Source organism: Sceloporus undulatus, chromosome 4 (genome assembly GCF_019175285.1).
Source record: "Sceloporus undulatus isolate JIND9_A2432 ecotype Alabama chromosome 4, SceUnd_v1.1, whole genome shotgun sequence".
Taxonomy (NCBI): Eukaryota; Metazoa; Chordata; class Lepidosauria; order Squamata; family Phrynosomatidae; genus Sceloporus; species Sceloporus undulatus.
The window spans coordinates 43,711,839-43,736,188 of NC_056525.1; the positions used below are offsets into that span (position 1 = coordinate 43,711,839).

General features: G+C 44.8%; 1 protein-coding gene across 6 annotated transcripts in view; it reads right to left on the reverse strand.

Annotated features, from left to right (window-relative positions):
- Positions 1-21,985, reverse strand: part of ERGIC3 (ERGIC and golgi 3) — a 34,525-nt gene extending 12,540 nt beyond the window's left edge. For 2 of the 6 annotated variants that reach the window (XM_042465636.1, XM_042465635.1), the window contains exons 1-7: positions 21,868-21,985; positions 18,213-18,283; positions 17,232-17,319; positions 14,928-15,047; positions 14,581-14,674; positions 12,687-12,852; positions 5,789-5,846 (exon numbers count right to left, since the gene is read on the reverse strand). In XM_042465636.1, coding sequence (XP_042321570.1) covers positions 5,789-5,846; positions 12,687-12,852; positions 14,581-14,674; positions 14,928-15,047; positions 17,232-17,319; positions 18,213-18,283; positions 21,868-21,964 — 694 coding nt within the window. In that variant the 5' untranslated portion in view covers positions 21,965-21,985. Of the gene's footprint in view, positions 1-5,788; positions 5,847-12,686; positions 12,853-14,580; positions 14,675-14,927; positions 15,048-17,231; positions 17,320-18,212; positions 18,284-20,655; positions 21,340-21,867 lie in introns of those variants that run through there. The other 4 variants (XM_042465638.1, XM_042465637.1, XM_042465633.1 and 1 more) reach the window with 4 other exon arrangements.
- Positions 21,986-24,350: the final 2,365 nt, after the last annotated feature.

Here is a 24,350-nt window from a genome sequence, read left to right on the forward strand (position 1 = left end):
ATGTCTACAGTCCTTCAACATACCTAGGCTAAATTCCACTGAAGTCAAATGAGATTTAAAAGTCTAACAGTACTGTACATAGGATTGCATCCCTTGTCATTTAAATGACTTATTATATTAGGATCCTAGACTGGAAAGCACAGATCAGCTTAATGGAGTGCATTTGTAACTAGGTTCATAACTTTCTCTCCTTCAGTTGTGAACAGGGAACAGTTAAAGAGATGATAATCATCATCACCACCATCATCATTCCTATCCTTCCTTTCCCCCAAATTGGGACTCAAAGGGGCTTTTAAAAAAGGTTATTTAAAACCCACAAGATACAAAAGTTAAAACACAACAATAAAAAATAAAATCAGGTTAAAACATTTATCATTAAAACAAACACACGTGCATAAACCAGCACAACAGTTAGCAAAATCCAGCATGCTGTGTGTGGCCTAATATAATCACTCATTAAATGCCTGTCAGAATAGACAAGTATTTGCTTGTCTAAAAAAGGAAGTCCTAAAAAAGTAAGGGCATCAGTCTCTTTACCTAACTGATAAAAGAATTCCAGAGCCTGGGAGCAGCAACTTAGAAGGCCCTCCCCCATACTCTCACCAGATATAATGTGAGGGTGGTGGGACAGAGAGAAAAGCCTCTCCAGCAGATGTCAAAATACAGACTGGTTTATAAAGGAGAACATGGTCCTTCAAATCATATTTGATGGACCTGAGCCATGTAGGGAGTTCAAGGTTATAGTCAGCATTTTTAATTGTGCCTGGAAACAAACAGGAAGCCACTGGAGCAATTGGAGCAAGGGAGTTGTGAGATCCCTGTAACCAGATCTAGTTAGAAATCTGGCTGAGGCTCTTTGATCAACTGATGTTTCTAAACACTTGCCAAAGGCAGCCCCAAGTAAAACAAACTGCAATAATCCAGTTGGGATGTAATTTCTCAAATGCACTCCTAGCCACTACTTAAATTTGGGCCTCTAGGCTCAGAGCTGAATCCAGGAGCACACCTAAATTATGAACCTCCATCCAGTACAGGCTGAATCCCAATTTCCTGATCTGCCTTTTGACTGACTTCCATCTTGTCTGGATTAAGTTGCAGTTTGTTTGCCCTCATCCAGTCCATTACTGATGGCAGGGACCAGTTTATGATCAAAACAACTTCCTTGGCTTGTGGTGGAAAAGAGTAATAAAGTTGGGTGCCATCTGCATAGTGATGGTACCAGACCCTAAACTCCAGACAATCTCATCCAGTGGTTTTATGTGTTTGTTAAATAGTATGGGGGGAGGGGCAAAACTCAACCACAAGCCAACCGTCAGAGGGTCTCCCAGCACCATCTTCTCAGTTCACCCCTCCAGGAAGGAAAAAGGCCATAGTACAACAGTGTCCCCAAGTCCAGTCCTAGCAAGGTGACCCAGAAGAATATCAAAAGTCACCAAGAGGTCTAGACGTGTTCCAAAAGGACCACTTCCCATCTAGTTCCCAGAGTCTTTCACCCACCAAGGTGAGCAAAGCCAACTCTGTCCCATAACTTGGCTTGACCCCAGATTGAAATGGATCAAGATAATATTTCATCCAAAAATCCCTAGAGTTGAGAGGTCACCACACACTCCAGAACCTTGCCCAAAAAGGGGACATTTGAGATTGGTCAATAGTTCTCCAGTCTGGTGGGATCCAGAGATGGCTTTTTAAATAATCTTTGAGGCAAGCTAGAATTCTGCCTTCTTTCAGCAAGGCATTAACCACTCCCTCCACCCAATCAATCAGCCCCCCCCCCAACTCTTTGAATAAGCCAAGAAAAGCAAGGATCTAGAACACACATAGTGGTCCCCATATCTCTAATAATCCTGTCCACATTCTTGGATTGCACAAATTGAAAACTATCCATGGTCACTGGAAAAGCAAGGTCCCGTGTTACATCCACTGGATTTGTATCAATTTTAGCATTCCAGTCAGAGCAGATCCAAGTAATTTTATTTTCAAACTACCAGATAATTTGTTCATAGCAACTGTGCAGTGATGTGGCTTCTCTTCTCTTGGGTCTGTGTTTAAAACACCCCTGAACACTCAAAACAGCCCCACAAACACATTAGTGACAAAGAAGAAATGTGTCTTTGCTGCCTTTCTTGCTGCAGAGGAGGCCCTAAGATAAGACTTAGCCTGTATTCCTCCAGATATCCTCTGAGTTTTCTGCCAATGCCACTCTAGTTGCCTTCTCGTGTGTCTCATTGCTACCAACTCCCTGGAAAACCAAAGGGAGAGTTTGGCTCAACTCCGTGAGGAGATGCTCCAGAGCAATCTTATCCACAGCACTGGCCATTTCTCTATTCCAAAAATCAGCCAGAACCTCAACAGGATCACCTGTCAAGGTTGCAGGAAACTCTCCAAGAGCCATCAGCCATCTATCTGGATCCATAAACCTCATGGGACAGAACTTAATGTGTCCTGTGTTCCTGCAATGGTTCTGAATCCCAGTGAGTCTAAACATACCAGGTGGTGGTTTGTCCATGATAAAGGAACTATAGATAGTTCCTCCACACCCAGATCATATTCACCTATTACAGAAATCAAAGTCCAGAGTGTGTCCAGCATCATAGCTAGGGCCAGATACCACTTGGGACAGACCCATGGTTGTCATGGCAGACATGAAGTCCTGATAGGGCAGTCTCAGCATGGATCTTAAAATTCCCCAGCACAACAAGCTGGGAGGATTCTAACACCAACCACAAGATCACCCCAGCTAACTCAGGAAGGGAGAATGTTGAGCAGTGGGGTGGGCAGTTCACCAACAGTCCCGACCATAAAGGTTCGGGTAAACACACACGAACCCAGAAAACTGTAGGATAGGGCACCAGGTCTGAGGGATGGAATTTCACTAGATTACTGCAATTTCATCTCTCTGTCCCTCAGATCTCCTCTGCTGCTTAGTAAACAAAACTGAGAGAGATTAACACTTCCAACCTCATCCAACCAGATTATATATATGAAAAGTGTGCATATTCAATTTCCATAATACTGTTTAACTATATTTAGACCAAATCATAGCTTGCAAGAAAAAACCCACAGTGCAAATAATTCAGTATTATCAACTGTAGTAACTGCTGCAAATTGTCTCTGAAGGACCTAATCTGAGGCCATGTTGGTTAATACAAAATCTCACTATTACAAATATAATTTTTCCCCAAGCTTCTTGGAGACTAGCAGTGGGCAAGCTCTGGCCTTTCAGATGTTGTTAGACTGCAAATCCCATAAGCCTTCGCCAGCATTGCCAATAGCAAGGGATCATTTATGTTGTGACCCAAACAACATCTGAAGGGCCAACAGATGCAACTGATGTCATAACACAGGATATACCAAGAATCTGGAGTAAATGTAAAAAAAAATTCAATAGATATGCATGGTAAATCCTTATTTTACCCCATGTTCTATTATAGACTTATTTTGACAAGTGCAGAACACAAATGCCAGACCAAATATCATAGTATTGTAAGAGGCAGGAAGAGGCACAGAAAAGAAAGGCTTTATGCAGTAGAAAAGGAAGAAATAACTTATGCAGTCAAACAAATAATTGATAAAAAATACATTTCTAAGAGTTTGAGGTGAAATTTCAGAATGATGATGGAACAGATATGATTCATCCACCTAAACAGGATGAATACACTGGTCCCCCGGGTTACGAAATACCCAGGTTACGAAATTTTCGGGATACGAAAAAATCCCATAGGGATTTATTGTTTCGGCTTACGAAGGTTTTTTCGGGTTACGAAAAAACCCCGGCGCTGTTTTAAATGGAGCCGCGGCGCAGCCGCGGCTTTTTCCCCATCAGCGCCTATGGGCTATTCGGCTTACGAAGTATCCCGGGTTACGAAAGCGGCGGCGGAACGAATTAATTTCGTAACCCGGGGTACCAGTGTACTTGGATGTCTCTCAAGACAATTTTGGTCATTTTGATTTTAACATTTTCAAAACAATTCTAAAAAGGGAGAAGAATGTTAGTCTTGATCAAGGACTAAATTTAAGCAGTAGAAATATGTATTTGCATTGCTAGTGGTAAGATGATTAGCAGAATTCATTGGTAACACAGTTCCATTTATCAGGAAATTCGTGGAATCCTTAGCAAAGAACAGTTAAGTCAGAAGAGGAAGAACAGAAAATCCCAATAAGCCAGCCCAAAGTTGCCATTTGAGAGCATATGGAAAGCAGAAGCAAAACAGAAAACAATAAGGTTTGTTTTAGTTTAGTTTTCAATATTACAAAAATGTGTTATGGGATATTACAGTCACAAAACCTATTTCACTTTGATGATAGGAATGAAAACTAATGAGAGTAGCAAGCATATACAGTAACTGGAAAAGTGGCTGCAGACAGTATCTTCAAGTTACCAGATGGATTCATGGGCTCTGCACATTTTTAAAGAACTACCGAAAGCAAAGTATTTCTTTCCTGAAGTAATTTGATCACCTTAGGTCACAGTCCAATAGACAGGATCTATAGACATCATATAAAAGGACATCAGGCCTTTTATATAAGAGAGAAACAGAACTACACAACAGTCTGCAGCAGTATAATGTGTCGGCCTTTGGATCACAGCTATAACGAAAAAGAGACAAAGACTGCGATTCCTGTTCAAGCAAAGTACCAATCCATTAATGCAAGTGAACAACCCAAAAGGATGAATATGGAAATGATTATTTCAGTTGCTCTTCCAAGTCATGACATGCACAGCTGTGGGGAAAAGGGGAATGGCTTGCATAAGAGAGTATTGGATAAAACCTTACATAAGCATGTAATTGGTGCTGTTTTAAACTAATGACATCTTACATTCTTAGATTATTCTAAAGCTATTTGTTTTGGGTATCATGTGAAAGTGAGAGCCAGCATGCTGTAATGGTTTGAGCACAACTCTGGATACCAGGGTTTGAATCCCTGCCTGGCCATGGAATCCCTCTGGGTACCCTGGGCAAGTTACACTCTCTCAGTGTCAGACGAAGGCAAAGGTAACCCCCCCCCCCCACCGAAGAAATCTTGCAAAGAAAACCAGAAATGTTTGCCTTAGGGTTGAAGGCACATATGGAAGTATGCTGATATTTTATTCTGATATTTTAATGTTTTGCTTTGCAAATCACGCCTAAGATTTGTGGTTAAGGAGCAGTTAATAAATGTTTTAAATAATGCATTATTTTATTACTTAGGTTGTCAAGTTAATCCCTTTAAAAGGAACCTGATGATCAACATGTATTGTTTTAAATTTTTAATCTCAACACTTCTAGGGCCCAAGTGGCTATATAGAATATCTGATTTACTGAATAAAAACAAAGATCCCACAGTACTGGATGTAGCAACAGAGGCAGAGAAACTCTGGATCTTGAAATGTATGGGTTAGCATCCCCAACATTCCATAATCATTGGCCACAATGAGTGGGGCTGACAGAACAAAACATCTGGAAATCCAAATGTTCCATACCCTTGTGCTACATCTTCCTACCTCATATGTACTGCACTCTCACGCTTTTCAATAATGCCAGTCCCTTCGTATTCTAGTGACCATATATCAGGTAAATCTGCTGAGGTTCATGACAGTATTTCCTTAAAATCAGAACAGAGGTGGGATATGTGTGGCTCTCTACAGGCTGTTGAACTACAGCTTGTGCCATTTCTCACCATTAGCTACATTTAGTAGGATTGATGGGAACTGTAGTCTAACAACACTGGATGCCCACATGATTCTCACTCTGATTTAGAAAAAAGCAACATTACAAGAAACCATTCAGAAGAACACAAACTACTTTACCATGAACATGAGACTGCTGAAAGCTTTTTCCTGGTGCAAAGTGAAAATTGCCAGCTACCTGTAAAAAGACAACCATACTTCATTAAACTGTCTGGCAATCCATAGCCAACTGAAAAATAAAGTGAGCCTGTTAGGTAAAAAACAAAAACACAAGTTCCTCAAGATCTCTGAATATGTTCATAAACACCTAGAGATGGGAAGGAATTCTCTTTCGTCTGTATTTTTCAATGACCTGACCTAATTTATGCTTCCTAGAAGTTGGAATTCTGTTCAGATCAAAGGTTGCATACCAAAAAAGCATATATTACAAAAAGATGCACGTAAAAATAAATGTGAATTTTCACAATTCTTTAATAACAGATTAATATACATACAGTGCACCTGCATCATACGATTCACAGATTAATAACAGATTAACATACTTATAGTGCACCTGTGACTTGCGTGGCTTTCAGCATATGCTGAAAGCCGCACCAGAAGAAGGCTTGGTGCATCCCGCAAGAGGTAATGGTGTGTGCACCCATAGAATGGGGCTTGAGCATACACAGAATATCCCTTATGCAGGGAGATCCGGAACAGATCCCTTGCATAAGGGAAGGGCCCACTGTATATGCAAAATTTATAAGAATGAAGCCAAAGATGTCAAAGTAGAATATCACTAACCAATTTTGTTTCCTAGAAAACCAAAACCATCACTAGTCACCTGGATATATCTGGTTTTATTTTATTTTTATTTTCAGTTTAAAACCTTCCCTCCAGTTTCTCCTTTGGTACAGCCCATGCCAGATAGTGAATATGAAAATTTGGCCCCATTTCACCCAAGGTTATCCACTTCTGGACTACAGTCTTTCCTTCATATGTTGCCCCCTAATCCACACCATACCACAAACACACACCACACCATATTTGAGAAGAACAGGTTGCTCACCTGTAACTGTGTTTCTTCGAGTGGTCATCTGCGAATTCACACAAATGGGTTTATTCTGCGCCTGCACAGCAATCCTCGTAAACTTCTAGAATCTCTAGGCAGAAAGTAATGTATCTTTCTGCAACTTTTTGGCGGTAGCTCCGCCCACCCATATATAAGGCCCCTGGTGGCCCGCTCTTCTTCAGTTTCGAATGAGCCGCTAATCAGCGTGGCAAGAAGCGTTGTCAAATGAGCAGACACTGAGGGGATGGATGGGCGGGTTTGTGTGAATTCACAGATGACCACTCAAAGAAACACAGTTACAGGTGAGCAACCTGTTCTTCTTCTTCGTGGTCTCTGCGAATCACACAAATGGGTTTAGACTAGCGAGCTATAGTCAGTGGAGGAGGGAGTGTCAATATCCAATAATCACATATCAATAAAGTATGTAAACCAAACAACTGTGTTATTATTAACAGTGCAACAGGTCTATTGCATAGCAGAGAGTAACACTGCCCTCCCAAAGGCTGCATCATGCCTGGCCCTTGCATCCAGCCTGTAATGTCTAATGAATGTCAAAGGCTGGGACCAGACAGCTGCCTTACACACATCCTCAAGGGGAATCCCCGTCAAGAAGGCTGAGGATGCAGCTACCGCCCTAGTTGCATGGGCTCTAACCCGACCTGATAGAGGCTTTCTAGCCAGTTCGTAGCAGAGGTGGATGGTACTGACCACCCACTTGGAGAACCTCTGCGGTGACACCGGCAACCCCTTCTTGGCTTCGGAGTAGCACACAAACAGTCTCTCCGAACGCCTGGAAACAGATGTCCTGTCCAGATAGAATGCCAGCGCCCTGCGGACATCCAGGGCATGGAGCTGACGCTCAGAGTCTGTGGTCGGATTAGGAGCCAGAGTCGGCAAAACAATGTCCTGGTTGATGTGAAAAGCAGACACTACCTTTAGCAAGAAAGTAATGTCTGTACGGAGTACCACCTTGTCCTTATGGAAACGGAGGAAAGGCTGGTCCATCCTCAGAGCACACAGTTCACCAGCTCGACGGGCTGACGTGATAGCTACCAGGAAGGCCGTCTTCCAAGTGAGGAGTCTCAGGTCCATGGTAGCTAAGGGCTCAAAGGGCTTGGACACCAGATGTGCCAGGACGGTATCTAGACTCCACTGTGGCGTAGGGTCTAGAATCAGTGGATGCAAATTGTTGAATCCCTTAAGGAACCTCCTTATGAGAGGATCACCAAACAGGGAAGGCTTGTCCTGGAACAGGTAGTGAGATGAGAGAGCCGACATGTAGCACTTGATAGAACTCAAAGAAAAGCCTGTGTCTGCCAAGGTCATGAGAAAATCCAGGACCACAGGGATGGAGACACGGGATGGTGGAACGTCCTTTGCTTGTAGAAAGGTTAGGAACCTATCCCATTTGTAGGCATAGGACCTCCGTGTGAATGGTCTCTGAGCTGCCCTGATGATATCCTGTACACCGGATGGAAGTGTCCTCAGGATGGAATCCTCCATGCTACCAATGGGAGAGATTGCATCTTGGGATGGTGCACTTGTCCGCCGTGGAGCGAGAGCAGGTCGGGCCAGTGCGCTAGGCAGAGATGGTCCTGCACTCGTTGTAAGAGCAGAGCAAACCAAGGCTGTCTGGGCCAACACGGAGTTATTAGGATTGCATCCATGTGGTTGGCCAAAATCTTCGAGAGGACCCGAGTGATGAGGGGAAAGGGAGGAAAGGCATATAGAAGGCCTTGAGTCCATTTGATCTGGAAGGCGTCCCCTTCCGATCTTGGGTCTCTGTACCGTGAGCAAAATCTTACGGTGTGGGTGTTCAGCCGGGAGGCAAAGAGGTTGAGGAGGGGGGTTCCCCAACGATTGAAGAGTAGGGAGACCACCTCTGGATGTAGTCTCCACTCGTGGCAAGTGGAGGGTGACCTGCTGAGTTGGTCTGCCAGGTCGTTCTGGTCGCCGGGCAGGTGGATGCTTTGTAGCAGAATTTTGTGTGCTATGCACCATTCCCAAATGCGGGTGGTGGCTAACAACAGAGTCCTCGACTTTGTACCTCCTTGTTTGTTGAGGTAGTACATAACGGTGGTGTTGTTGGTGAGAAGAAGCACCACCTTGTCCGTGAGGACCGACTGAAAGGCTCTGAGTGCTTTCTCCACGGCAAGCATTTCCAAGACGTTGATGTGGAGAGCAGCTTCCGCCGGTGGCCATTTGTCCTTTATTGTAAGGTCCAGCGTGTGGGTGCCCCATCCCTGTAGGGAGGCGTCCGTAGTCAGAGAGATGTCCGGCTGAGGGGGTAGGAATGGCATCCCCACACAGACATTGTCGGATTGGAGCCACCATCGTAAAGACCTCTGTACAGTCCTCGGGATGGTGAGAAGCTTGGTAGGCGTGTCTCGGCTGGAGTCGAACACGGAGAGGAACCAAGATTGAATGGGCCTCAGACGCAGTCTGGCCCACGGTGTGACGAAAGTGGTGGAGGATAAATGTCCCATGGCGATTTGCACTGCACGGGCCTGAAGACGTCTTCGGCGCAGGCAGGGCTGCAGGGATGCACAGAGGGCCTGGAACCTTGTCTGTGGAAGGTATGCCCTCATCTGTAGAGAGTCCAGCGTTGCTCCTATAAAGTCTATTCGCTTGGTAGGAGTCAAGTTGGACTTGTCGAAATTGACCTGTAGTCCCAGTGCTTGCAGCAAGGATAGGGCAAAATCTAGCTGCTTGAGAAGCGTGTCCTTTGAGGATGCTGCGAAGAGCCAGTCGTCCAGGTATGGGAAGACTGTGATTCCCCTTTGACGCAGGTATGCCACCACGGGTGCCATGCACTTGGTGAAGACTCTTGGAGCTGTGGAAAGGCCAAAGGGAAGGACCTTGTACTGGTATGCCTGGCATCTGACAGCGAAGGCGAGGAACCTGCGGTGGTCCTCCAGGATCGCTATGTGAAAGTAGGCATCTTTCAGGTCTAGCGTTACGAACCAGTAGCCTTCCTGTAGGAGTGGTAAGATAGAAGCAAGGGTTACCATCCTGAATTTTTTGTAGACAATAAAGTCATTGAGGGCTCGAAGATCCATTATGGGTCTAAGGCCAGAGTCTTTCTTCGGTACGGTGAAGTACCTGGAAAAGAAGCACCGCTTGAACTCAGAGGGAGAGATGGGTTCAATGGCGTCTTTGTCTAGAAGACTGCGCACTTCGTCGAGAAGGGTGTCTGAGGGGACGGTTGAAACGAAGGCTCCAGTCGGTGGGAGCTCAGAGAACTCTAGGGCATAGCCCCTGCGGACGATGTTAAGTGCCCAAGAGTCCGTAGTAATGGCGGCCCAGTTGTTGAAGAAAGGGCTCAGCCTGTTGGAGGTGACGAGGTGCGCGGGAACACATCAGAACCTCTTCTTGCCCCTGCCATCCTTCTTCCTATACCCTTGCTGGTATCTGGGTTGGGAAGATTGGCACCTGTCTGGTGGGGGAGCAGGCGACTGGGATGACCGGCCCTGAGGGTTACTGTCCTGGTGATAAGGACGGTCCTGGGGCTGGAAACGGTACTGGCCTCCTGAGTGCCAGGGGCGCTGACCAGGATACCTCTGACGAGGGGATTTGGATGGTACGGAGGACATACCGTGCTTCCTAGCCGCGGTCTTCATCCGGTACCTGAAGCTGAGCTTCTCGTCCGTGTCTCTATTGAAGAGGACCGAGTTGTCAAAGGGCATGTCTTCAATAGCCGCCTTGGCCTGAGGGGTGAGGTCTGAGGACCGGAGCCATGCATAGCGGCAGAGAGCTATGGAGCCAGAGAGGATCTTAGACGCACAGTCCGTGGAGTATCTGGCAGAGATGATTTGCTGTCCAGCCATCAGGTGGATCTCGTTCCTGAGAGCCGCCATCATACGCCTCCTGTCATCAGGCAAGTCAGCAATGGTGGGGTCCATCTTCTCCACCAGGAACTGGACGTAGGCCCCCATGCAAGCCGCATAGTTGGCGATCTTGAGGTCAAGGGCCGCCGAGGCGTAAAATTTCTTAGCCAGGCCGTCTAACTTTTTACTGTCCTTGTCAACGGGCGAGGACGAGGTTTTAGGGGCAAAGGTAGACTGGGCCCCTTCCACAATAGCTGAATTCAGCTTGGGATGGTTTGACAGCCAGGACGGCGCGGACGGAGTGACCCGGTACAGGTTATCGATCCTGCGCGAAGTTGACGGGATGGTGGCTGGGGCGTCCCAAGAACGCTTGGCGATCTTCTCTAGGGACGGGAGGTAAGCCAGGGCTGGTGGAGTCGGAGCAGAGCCATGGATCCTCCTTTCCACTGGGTCGAGAGCGTCATCTTCGGGATGGGCAACCTCCAGCTTGAGGGCGTCAGCCATCCATATGATTCTGTCTGCAAAGGCCCAAACGTCATCCGTGGGTGAGGGGACTGAAGGGCCTTGAGGCACAAACGGGGCGTCCTCGTCCGAGACGGGGGACACGGAATGAGGAGAGCCCGAGTCGGACCTCGAGGGGGATGGGCTCCGCCGTCTGAGGAGAGGGTCGGATGTCCCGAGGTCGTCCCGGTCGTCCCGGCGGGAGGTGTCACCATCTGTAAGACGGGCTCGAGAGTGAGCACGGAGGTCCCGACGCAGGCGGGACAGGTCAACCGGGATGAGGTACTGTCCCGTATGCTGGTCGTGGAAGAGATCCGGGAACGCCTGGAAGAGGTCCCGATCATGGTCTGTAGGAGCACCATGGTGTGCAGCTAGAGCCTCGTCGGCTTTGGTACCTAGCGTGGCCCGGTCCTGTGAGGCAGAGCGCGGCCATCTCCTTGGCGAGGGAGATCTTGACCTCGGCCTCTGAGGGGAGAATGGAGCGTAGGAGTCCTGAAGCTCTCCCTCCGATTCAGAGTCGACATGCACAATCTGTAGGCTGTCTGCCGGTACACAGAGGTGACTGGTGAGAAGGACTCTGGGCTCGAGTGGCACCGTCCGGGAGGGAGCCGGTATAGACAGAGTCGGGGTCTTCACTGGCTCAAGAACAGGCGATGTCGATGGTACTGGCCTCGACTCAGGCGGAGGCACTGAGACCGTGCTTGGGGGCCCCTTACGGCAGCTCTTAGCAGGCAGCGAGGACGAACGAGCCCACTTCTTGTCCCGGTCGGAGCGTTTTTCCCCTTTTCTTGGGGGCTTTGGGGGTATCCGCTTCCCCAGAAGCTCCAGAGCCACCAGGCTGGCTGAGAACTCTCTCGTAGAGGGCGGCCTTGAGTGTCTGATCCCGGTTCTTGAGGCCTTGGGCAGACATGGCCTTGCAGTGGACACAACTGCCCTGGATGTGTGCCTCACCTAAGCAGAGGACACACTTGTCGTGGCCATCGGCCCTGGGGATTTTAACCCCGCACTTGGTACATTGCTTGAAAGAGGCCATGGTAAGAGAAGTCCGTTACCAGTCCGAAGTCAAGCCGTAAATAGAAGTCGTCCGTCCAAGGGAAAGTCCGAAAGTATGGTCAAGTGAAAGTCCTGAAGGTCAAAATGCCAGAGATTCCAAGAGAAGAACAAGCAAATGCTAGCGAAGTTCCTCGAGCTGCTTAGCGCGGCGGAATGAAGGAACTGAAGAAGAGCGGGCCACCAGGGGCCTTATATATGGGTGGGCGGAGCTACCGCCAAAAAGTTGCAGAAAGATACATTACTTTCTGCCTAGAGATTCTAGAAGTTTCAGAGGATTGCTGCGCAGGCGCAGAATAAACCCATTTGTGTGATTCGCAGAGACCACGAAGAAGAAAAAAGTATCTTGTCAGATCTTTTCTGGCTATGTTGGCTTTTCTATTAGTTGGGAGATTTGCCCTCCTTTTGTTCCTTTCTTTTCAGTACGAAGAAACCATTTTTAAAAAAGGCATTCTTCACCCTGACAATTTGGAGGTCCTATGGGCCACACTTGCATTGAAGTTCTCTATTGTGCCTTGCTTCCTCACCCCTTTGGTATTAGGATTTCAAAAATCTGACACAATGAAGTGATAATCATGACTGAACTTACTTTGTTAACTTCTAGGAATCCATACACTTTGCACCCTTCATTTTTCTGCTCTTGCATCTTCTGGCTAAACCCTTCCCTCTTGCATTGTTCTATGGTGTCTGGGTTCTTGAAGGCCCAGCCTCGTCGCCTGTATGCTTCTCGCACATCATCACAAGTATTACAACATCTGCAATATATAAATATATATCACATTTGTACATGGCATCACACAATGTACATCACATCACAGATGTGTTGGGCTACAACTCCCACAATTTCTGGCTATTTGGCCATGAGGGCTAGGACATCTAGGAAAATCAAAACAAAAAGGTTCCTCACTGCTATATTACATCATGGGACAACCTTGAGCAGAGATAAGAAGTCCACAGCATCCTTCACAGAGCCTCCTATATCCTGTTCAATGGCACTGACTGACCAGCCAGTCTTCCCTTATAACAGAGGTGAGCAACTGCAGAAGGCACAGGGTCCACACCAGCCCCATTTTTCAGTTCCCTAGATCCTGGTAGACTGCACCTATGCATTCCACCCCCCCAAAATCAGATGTGATGGCACAGTCACGTCTAGTTTTGAAAAATGGACAAAAGCTTTAAAATCATTCCTCTGAAGGATTCTAATATGGAATTCTTCATTTTGAGAGCATTTTTTTTTTAAATGAATGGCTACGGTGGATCCTGGGGGCTTTGGTAAGTTGTCTGCAGCTTGTGAGCTACACAAGTTGTATCCCTGTCTTATAATAAAAGAACAAGTGACACAAAGTCGCACAGAGTCTTCTAGAACTTCCTGTTATCCATACTGAAAATTAGAACAGCTTCTGTACTTCAGACACATTTATCCAGCTGCTTATCTGAGTAGTAGTGCAGCCTATATTTCAAGGGGAAGCTAAGCTAAGAATAGGTAAGAGGTTGTAAAAAAGGAGTTGGACATCCATCTCTCAGGGATGCTTTACAGTAGATTCCTGCACTGGTAAGAGCAGGAGTACACAGGCTTTAGTGTCCCTCCCAGCAATATGATTTTAAACTACCACTCTATGAAAGTGGCAGTTTCTCAGCTTGCTCCTGGTCAGGATCATCTTCCACTTCAGGGACTGTCACACATGTTAATTTACAGGAACAACAACCGCCATATGAAATCCTGAAAGGCTCTATGCATACAACCACAGAGGGTTCTGCTGCAATTTACCATTTTTGCAGATGGAAAAGCTGCAGCAACTACCTCCCTTGGGAAAATAACTTTTTAAATAAACTTACACATCTAGCACTGTTTCAGACTTAGGGCCAGCAAAGACCAGCATAAAAAGCCGGCTTCCTGCAAGCATGGGGCATGGTGTGCAGACAACACACGCCCCCAAGATGCCCGGAAGCTGGCTTCAAGCCACCCAGCCATACATTGGGGGAGGGGGCAAAAAGACGAATTCGGGCCATGGCATGTGGTTGCCATAGCCCCAATCTGGCTTTGTCATGGCAACCTGAAGCCGCCCCATCTGTTTCACCCCTTAGGCACTTTGTACAACCACATGCAGTTCTTTCTGTTATTATAACTATACGCATGGAAGCAACTTACAGGAGCCTTCCCATGAGCAGAGTAGGCAACCAAATCCTATAGAGAGTTAGGTATATTGAAGCTCATTGATTTCAAATGCCACATGCAACCTCTATAAATGTCTGAAGGACAGAAGGATAAGGAAATTCATCATTGTCCATTATTAATCCTTCTATTAACTATGAGGGTCTCAGGAGCGCCATTAGTGACATCTCCAAGAGAACAACAGACCCTGACTACAAGTGACTATAAACCCATTTCTTCCCAGAAGATCTAAGAGTTGCTTTGGCTATGCAATCCTTCCCCCAACCCCACCTCTTTGCCTAGAGGTCACAGTGAGAGAAGTATGGCATACTTGATGTCCTCAGACTCTGCTCCATAACAGCTTTCACAGCGATCAGGATCTAAAGAGTTTGGATCAAATATTGTCTCCTCTTCTTTTCCTAGTTCTGAAATAAAGACAGACACAATACCTGTTCCAGCAATAAACAGATTACATATGAGTCTATCAGTGCAGTGGGCTCCCAGACATTGCTAACATAGGTTCACCTTGTTAATAATATGAAATGTGTGGCCCTCATTTAGACAAGGTACCTATTTGTTACTTTAACTACCTTCACATCAGATGTCATAGAACAAAACCCATTGTTAGTATCTTGTCTGTAATACTGCTCCCACAGTGGAACAGTGAATCTATTCTACCATGTCTCTCTGCCTCTGGAGTCACATGCTTGCCATCTTTATCCAAGCGTTGTTTGAAGAGATTGTGTTCAACATCTAGTTGTTGCTCTCCAGCCACATCCATTGCATCGATGCTCAAATCTGAAAAACAACAAGCATGAAGAGATGTTTTTGTGAGATCTCAAAATGGTCCTTTAATGTTGTAACTACATAATAAATAATAATAATAAAATTTATTTATATACCGCTATTCCAAATTCCAAATTTGATCACAGCGGTGTACAGCTAAAGTGATACAAGATAGCAACAACAGGTATCACCAACAACATATTAAAAACATCTCAATACAGCAATAAAACTTATACATACAAACTGTTAAAAACACACGAAACAAAGCTAGCTGGGTAACAACTGCATGTCAGGGGGGAGAACAGCATAACATGGGGGAAGGCTTGTCGGAAGAGATAGGTCTTTAGTTTCTTCCTGAAAAGATCAAGGGAGGTGACGGAGCGGAGCTCGTCGGGAAGGGAGTTCCAGATCTGCGGGGCCAAGATGGAAAATGCCCTTTGTGAAGACGAGGTATATTTCGTCTTGGGAACCCTCAACAATTGCTTCCCGACCGATCTGAGAGTGTGGGGCAGATTATATGGGGAGAGGCGGTCCTCCAAGTACCCTGGGCCCAAGCCATTTACAGCTTTATAGGTAATAACCAACACCTTGTATTGCGCCCGGAAGCGAATAGGCAGCCAATGTAGGTCTTGCAAAATAGGTGTTCTATGGCTAGTCCTGGAACAACCAGTGACCAACCTTGCTGTCATATTCTGTACTAATTGAAGCTTCCGGGTATGGTACAAGGGTTGCCCCATGTAAAGCGCATTACAGAAATCCAATCAAGAGGTTACCAGAGCATGTACAACCATTTCAATGTCCCCCCGGTCCAGGTAGGGTCGCAGCTGGCGTATCAGCCGAAGCTGGTAACAGGTGCTCTTGACCGTCGCATCCACCTGAGACGTCAGGTGAAACGACGAGTCCAGAAGCATCCCCAGACTGCGAACAGAGTCCTTCAAGGGGAGCGTGACCCCATTCAGGACAGGTGGACAAATCTCCTTTCCCGGGGCAGGACAACCTATCACGAGTACTTCTGTTTTCTCTGGATTCAGACTGAGTCTGTTTTCCCTCATCCAGCCCATTACCGACTCTAAAAAGGCATTTAGAGGAGAGATGCCCTCCCTAGTCAATGCATCAGTCGGAGACACAGAGAAGCATATTTGGGTGTCATCAGCAGATAACACCGCGCCCTGTGTCTCCGGATGATCTCTGCCAGCGGTTTCATGTAAATGTTGAATAGCATGGGGGAGAGAATGGCTCCTTGAGGGACACCAGATGTAAGTGCCTTCTTATCGGAGCACACATCCCCCAGCTGCACCATCTGGAATCGGCCCGAGAGGTAGGAACGGAACCACTGGAGCGCAGTGCCCCCGATTCCCAACTCCCTCAGGCGTTCCAGAAGGATACCATGGTCAATGGTATCGAAAGCCGCTGAGATGTCCAAAAGCACTAACAGGGACACGCTACCCCTGTCAATGCTCAGACGGAGATCATCGACTAAGGCGACCATGGCAGTCTCAACTCCATAGCCCACCCAGAAGCCGGTTTGAAATGGGTCTAGAAAATCATGAGATACCTACTGGGTTGTCAAAGAACAGAAGGTACAGAATACAGAGTTTTTCTTGCAAAAACATTCCAAGGATTATAATGATTGACTAGCACTGGCTTTGACAAGACCACCAAGTTCTCTAAAATTAATGAAGACCTCTACAATACTGTTAATGGGCATATAAAGGGGAAAACCTCACTTGTAGTAGCACAGCACACGCCTACATGAATAACACTCATAAATCCCCTTACTAAAGAAATCTCACACTGGAAATGGCATCTTCCCTATACCATACTGTAACAATGTCCTTTAAAACAGTCGGATTTTGTGTAAGATAGTGTCATATGTTTACATGCAAATAAATATTCAGGGTTGCTGAAAAGGAATGGCATGTGCCACAATTCCTTGCACTCTGCACCTTAGAGAGAGATAAGCAACTTGATCAGTTTCACTTAGAGGTCAGCACGTTGCTTAGTTAGGTCTGAAAGCTAAGAAGGAAAACTTCCTTACACCATTTCAAAACTATCATCTTCTGACTGCTATTCTTCTTACACGTTCCAAAAAGTTGTTTCTGCAAAGTTTAATTAAAGCATACTACATCAAAATACTGCCCCCAATTTTCACTTTGTAATATAATCAAAAAGAAACATTGCACAACAGCCACTTACAAGCACATGGCATATGTGGAAAGACAACATCTATGTTTATTCGCAGCTTGTCTCCCCGTGATTTGTCAACATATAATTCAGGGTGAACCTGAAAACAAAGTAGATTTTAAAAATCATTCCATCTAGAAACACATAGGAATTGTTTTAGTGTCAGCTTTGTTAGGTAAGTATAATTCGAACCATCCCACTTTCAGATAACCTAGGAGAGAAAGAAATTCTGTAGGATGTCAGAGGGTTTCAAGGTCAGAGGCCATTATAAATAAAAGGTCACAGTCAACATTGGTTACCTGACTAACAGGATTTAGCAAGTGTAGTTCAACAGCACTATCACACTCAGGATCACAGTGAGTGGGTTACAAGTCAGCTTTTATCTTCTTTTTCAGGTCATAACCACTAGTGAAGAAAGGGAAAACACCTAGAGACACAATTATTGCTAGGCATCATTGGAGTGGGAGAAAGAACACTATAGTATTATTGACCTCCTTTGATCAGGCAAGTACAAAGAAAGTCTGAACAGATTATCCATGCAAGCAGGCAAGGAAAAATGCAACAACAGAGTAATACACTGCATATTCACTTTCATTTGAGAGAAATGATAACCTGCATATATTATATGAGCAACAGTAGGTTGTCCATGTCTGTTATATCCAATCAGGGAAGCAAGACTTCTTATTCAAAATTATCATTAAGGAAGTCTGAACAACTTTTCCTCAGCTGTGGCAACTTAGAAAAATGTTATCTTACACGTCTTCTAAGAAATTTAGGCTGGCAAACGTGGCCTCTTTTTTTATCTTTACCAGCTGCCATGTGAGACAACATAAGCTGAAAACAGTGACTTGTTCACAGTAAGCCAATGAGCTGAACAAGGAGTTAGCCCTCAAGTTTCCTAGTCTGAAATACTATCTGCAGTTCCTGAAGCTTCTAACATCAAAACTTTTAAGAGTAAAAGCAAGATTTGCATTTGGAACTAGACTAATTTACCTCTTTTGTGAGATAGTACTGGAGCTCTGAGAAGAACAGTAAGAACATGATGAGGCCACTTATCACAGTCACTGTACAGAAAAAAGAAACCAAACATTATATATAGCCATATATTTCAACTTCTGCTCATCTTAACATTTAGCAACATAGGGAGCCACTTGTTACTGAATCATTCTCTATACTGAACAGACAGGTTGCCCACCATCTCTGATAGTTGAACAAGTTCAATATCCCTGAATAATTCCCATGATGTTCCAAATACAGGGATCCCTTAGAGGACAAGCTTGTGTCTAGGAGTCTCTCTGCAGGGAGAATGCTTTTGAAAACCATTCACTGTAAATCATAAAAGGTACTTAGTCCACAGAAATAAAACTGGGGTATGTTCTATGAAGGATAACATGGATGCCTCAGTATAAAAAGATAACTCTTTTCCCTGAGAAACTAGGAAACCTGTAACAAGCTTTTTGAAAGACCAGAGTGTAAACATAGTTAAACAAATATATTATGGCTTGTTATTTAAAACAACACAATCTTAACATCAATTTTATGCTTACTAAAGAATATTTCACACATGATCTTTTTCTACCAAAAATCACTTCTGTATAAGAAAACATATTCAAAACATGTGACATCTTGAGATTTTTACAATGCAAATGTACATGACAAAAAGACAATGGCCAGGTAAAGTTTTCCAACAGCAAATAACTATTGCAAAATTAATGCCAGACATAAATAGGAGCATAATTCAAGAAACACAGGATACTTTTTAAAAAGTAAAATATACGGAGAGAGACAGTGGAATGTTTTTCACACACTTTAAAAAACCTATACAGCACTTCTGAGTGGCCAGGCTACATTAAATTACCATTTTTAATCTCAGCATTTATTAAGCCCTCAAACAAACAATCTGTCCCCAGAAAACTATTTCTCCTGCATTTCTGCAAATTCATTTCTATTTTTCCCTGTCCCATGCTGAACTGTTTGGAAATTGTTAAAATTACTCCAAGCAAAAGGGCCTAAATGCCCTAAAGGCACTTGATCCCTTCTGATTTTGGAAGCTAAGCAGGATCAGCTCTGCTTAGTACTTGGATGGGAGACTGGCAACAAATACCAGGCACTGTAGGCTGTATTTCATATGAAGAAACTGGCAAAAACACTTCTGAGTATTCCTTGCCTAACAAAACCCTATGAAATAAACGGGGTAGCAATAGGTCAACAGGTGACTTGAAGGCATGCACACATACATACACACCCCAAGCTATAAGAAGGACATAGGGGTAAGGCAGTCCTACTTTCTTGTTCCTGTATTTAAGAAAAGTGGTGTGTCATCTTCAAAAGGAGGGCCAGTTACCACTTTCTACTTGGTAAGCTTTTCTCTAACAACAACAAGAACAACAAAAAACCCACCTACCATAGAGCCCAAAGCAATCAGAAAGTAAAGTAGATTGCTCACCTTGTTTCTGATTTGTATGAAAAAGAACTTAATGTTCAATACATTATTTCAAAAATACATTCTGCTATCTTTATCTTTTTGTTGGAAGTTCAGTTTGGAAAAGCCATGTTTCTGGACCGTAATTCCCACATTCTCCCAGCCAGCGTTCTGCAAGATTCTGGGAGAGTAGTCCAAAACAGTGACTTTTCCAAATGTTGCTTGAAAATGGAAGCTTTACCAGTAAAGGAAAACGAGATAAATTGCAACTGCATCGTGCTTTCGTAAATATAATTTTGGTAAAGAAGTCTCTTACTAGATAAACAAATAGAGAAATAAGAGATGTATGGATAAATTAAGCAAAACCATTCTTAAAATTATAGGGAATACCAGTAATTAAAATGTTGCTGTTGTGTGCCTTTAAACCATTTTTCTGACTTATGGTGACCCTAAGGTGAACCTATCATGGAGTTTTCTGGGGCTGAAAACCCTAATCTCTAGAGTCATAGTCCAACACTCAAATCATTATTCATGCTTGCTCCTAATAATTAAATACCTCCATTAATATCAGCAGACAAAGCTTAAACAATCCAGAGACTGGAAGTTAACAACAGGAAACAGTTGCTGCATCTTAATCATCAATCTGGCTGCTATTAAAAATATAAGGGATTAGGTTTAACGGTTCACGAGACTAAAATCCAACCAAATCAATTGATTTAGATGAGTAATTTTTCTTGTGTGAAGCAGCTACTTGAAGATTGAAATATAACACAACTCTCTAATACTATTGTTGCAATAACAACTCCCAACGAATGAAAGCTACAGGGAAAATGCTGTGCGTATATTGAGTAAGGGCACAACTTCTTCACATTAATTCTAGAGTTTGAGGTGTGGGTCTAATGTTCGCATGCACTTTGAACAATCGCTCCTAAAAAGGTACAGAAGCCAAACTTTCACAGCATTACAGTGCAACCCTGTTAATCTTTATGGAAAGCTACATGCAAAGGGGCTTACTCTCCAGTAAGTCTGCAGACAACAGAGGCTTTGGTGGATACAGGGAGGATGGAGGAATATGGCTGAATGTATATATCTTGTGCTTGAACGTTACAGTCTTGAAAGTGGCTGCCATCTAGGTTTGATGTAGGCAGATCTGTACACTTGAAAATGAGCTTTCCTCCTGCTCTGCCAAATCATGCAAAGTGTTGTGTAATAGGATGAACTGGGGCAATAAGAACATCCCGATTCCAACGTTTTGGTTTTCTTACAGAGACGATTCAATTACAGGTGCATGCATTTAGCCACAGAAAAGGAGTGCATGCTCAGACAGAGGTCTTCATCTTTCATAGACCCCTCAGCAGCCAGCAATGGGAACGCAAGGGAGCACCTACGCTGCAGAACAGTGATTCTGGTCTTCCAGGTGTTTTGGACTTCAGCTCCCAGAAGCCTCAGCCATCTTAGCCAATGGTCAGGGATTCTGGGAGCTAAAGACTAGGCTTTGGGAATCACTGCTGTAGAAATAAGGCAGTTTGACACCACTTTAACTGCCATGGTTTCAGTCTACTGAATTCTGGGATTTATAGTTCTACTGAATTCTGGGACTTGCAGTTTGTACCAGCATTAAAGATCTTTGTCCATCTGCCTTGGTCCAGGCCTCAGAGGGAGAGAAGAACCGCAGGACCTGATCCCCTTCCCCTCAACCATTCCCTTCTCCTTTTGTGTTGCGTCTTCTTAGATTGTAAGCCTGAGGGCAGGGAACTGTCTAATTAAAAGATCATATGTACAGCGCTATATAAATAAAGCTTAATAATGATCGTTTGTTGTTAGCTGCCCTCAAGTCGTTCCCAACCGATGGCGGCCCTGTGGATGAGACGCCTCCACGAGCCCTGTCCCCCACTGCTCTGCTTCTTCCCTGGAAGCCATGCCCCATGAGGAGAGGCTTAGGGAGCTGGGGGCGTTTAGCCTGGAGAAGAGAAGGCTAAGAGGCGACATGACAGCCCTGTTTAAGTACTTGGAGGCGTGTCATGTTGAGGAGGGAGGCATGAGCTTGTTTTCTGCTGCTCCAGAGAACAGGACCCGGAGCAATGGATGGAAGCTGCAGGAGAAGAGATCAGGAGGAATTCCTGGCAGCGAGGGCTATTTGACAGCAAGGGCTAAACGCCTCCCAAAGCTAGGCGGCAGAGCCCCAGGGAAGCTCCGCAGGGGCCCAAGGACGCCCGTCCCGCTCACCCAGCGCCCCTCCGCAGGTCTTCACGCGAAAGTCTTCCAGCGTCTTGGGGAAGGCGTCGAACCGCCTCAGCCGGCCGAGCGACTCCATGACGGACATGACCCCGCCCACCCGGAAGGAAAAAGCCGACGGCTTCCGGTCCCTCGGCCACACCCCCTAACATGCGTGACGTCGGTAATCCCTAGCGACTCCATGACTGACATGACCCCGCCCACCCGGAAGGAAAAAGCCGACGGCTTCCGGTCCTTCATTCCCGCCCCCTAGCGTGCGTGACGTCATTAGTCAATGGGAAAAGAGGCCCAGTGGTTCCCAATCGCTGGTCCTTTTGGACTTCAACTCCTAGAAGCCTCAGCCACGCTGACCAAGTGTTAAGAATTCTGGGAGTTGGAGTCCAAAAGGTCTGGAGATCTATGGGAATCACTGTATGGTTGGTTGTGTTTTAAGTGAAGGAAGGCCCTTGTGGTGTCCTCCAGTTTGTTGTTGTTATGCGCTTTCAAGTCATTGTATTATTATTAGGAGTATTATTATTATTATATCCATCCCTTTCCCCAAAACTGGGACTCAGGGCCTCTTGTAATTTGCTTTACAGCTCACGGTGACCCTATCAATGGAGTTTTCTTGGCAGCTTTTATTTCTTATTCATTTATTTCGTTTGTGTGCCGCCTGCTGTCTCCCAGAAAAGGAACCAAGGAGGCTCACAAGATTTAAAAAACATTTTAAGAAAACCTTTACAGTAAAATGTAAAAACAGTTAAAATCATCTAATTAAAACAATAAAAAATATCATTAAAAACATACCAAAAAAATTAAACTTTGTTCAAAGGGTTAGTGTTAGTTGTTTTGTTTTTGCATTGCCATCCTCTGAAGCTGAGAGTGTGTGACTCACCCCACTGGGCTTCCATCGGCTGAGCTGCGATTCTAACTCAGGTCTCCAGAGTCATGGGTCCAAAACACACTGTGGAAATAATCCAGTTTGAGACCGCTTTAACTCCTCTGGCTCAGTGCTAGGGAATCCTGGGAATTGTAGTCTGTTTTGGCACCAGAGCTCTCTTCCAAGAGAAGGCTAATAAATGTCTCACGAAAGTACAGTTCTCAGAGTCCCCTAGCACTGAGCCAGGGCAGTTAAAACGGTCTCAAACTGGATTATTTCTGCAATGTGTTTATGACCTTAATTCCTGTAACTGCATAACTGTCACTTCCCTAACAGAGCTCACCCATCAGGCATGCAGCCTTCCCCTCTTTCTATTTCCCTTCACCTTCCCTAGCATTGTTGTCTGTTCAAGTGAGTCAAACCTTCTCAGGATGTGGCCACAGCCTGGGTGTCATCATCTTGGCTTCCAGGAAGAGCTCTGGTTTGATCTGTTCCAGGCAGCTGTTGCTCCTGTAAATTAATTTGTGTGACGGTCCCTGAAGTGGAGGATGAGTCAGTCCTATCCCCTTCAGAGGAAGCCCCTCTCACCTGTATGCAGAATACAGGCAGCAACAACTAGAAATCGAAAAGGACCCACCTTGGAGGACCATTTAAAAACACCAGTTAAAACATGTGCTAGTCCTGTATATATTAACATTATCCAAATTCCATCCCTGACAATTAAAAGTATATACATGTTTATATATATTTTCAGTGGTCTCTAGAAATCAGATTTGTACAGACAGAAGTCTTGCCTACAGAGCATAAATGGTAAACACATACACATACGAATATACAAGGCTTGACCACTCCTCCTTTCCATCACCCCATGTTAAAGGCAAGCCAGCTCCAACAGGCCTTGCCTGAAAAGAAGAGCCGCCCTCCTTCTGTCCACCATCTTGAAGGAGAGAAAGGCAAGTCAGATCCAACAGGCCTCTGAGGAAGAGCAGATCTGCTGGACTTTCCCTCTTCCCCTTTTGTGTCTTGTCTTTTTTTTATTGTAAGCCTGAGGGCAGGGAAATGTCTAATTAATAAATTGTAAGCCACTCTGATAGCCTTGGCTGAAGAGTGGAGTATAAATATTATTATTATTATTATTATTATTATTAAATTGCCAGTTCAGAAAAAATATGAAACATTAGTAAATATGTGTAACTTGTATGCTATTGAACAGTATGTCAAACATTTATTATAAAAAGACTGTCAAGTTACGTTCTTTGATAATCTTTATACTGGGTGATCTTTAAGGTTTGGATAACAATGATAGAGATAGTATCAAGAAATGGAGCTTCTATTTTAGCTCTTTAGCTAGGAACAGAAGGGGCTCTGCTTATGGGTAGCTAAAGGCTAGCCATCGCCATTGATGGAAGATAGATAATGATAGAGCCTCCATTAGGATCTGTGAAAAAATCTGTCACAGAGAAGGAAACACACTTTGGTGTATGGGTATAATCTTTATTTTTGTGATCAGACCTACTCTTCTACCATGAGTAGGAATCATGCAGTCCTCAAGATGCTACTGGACTGCTCACCTCTGTACCCCTGTCAGTGGCAAGCAATGTTGGGGACCTCAGTC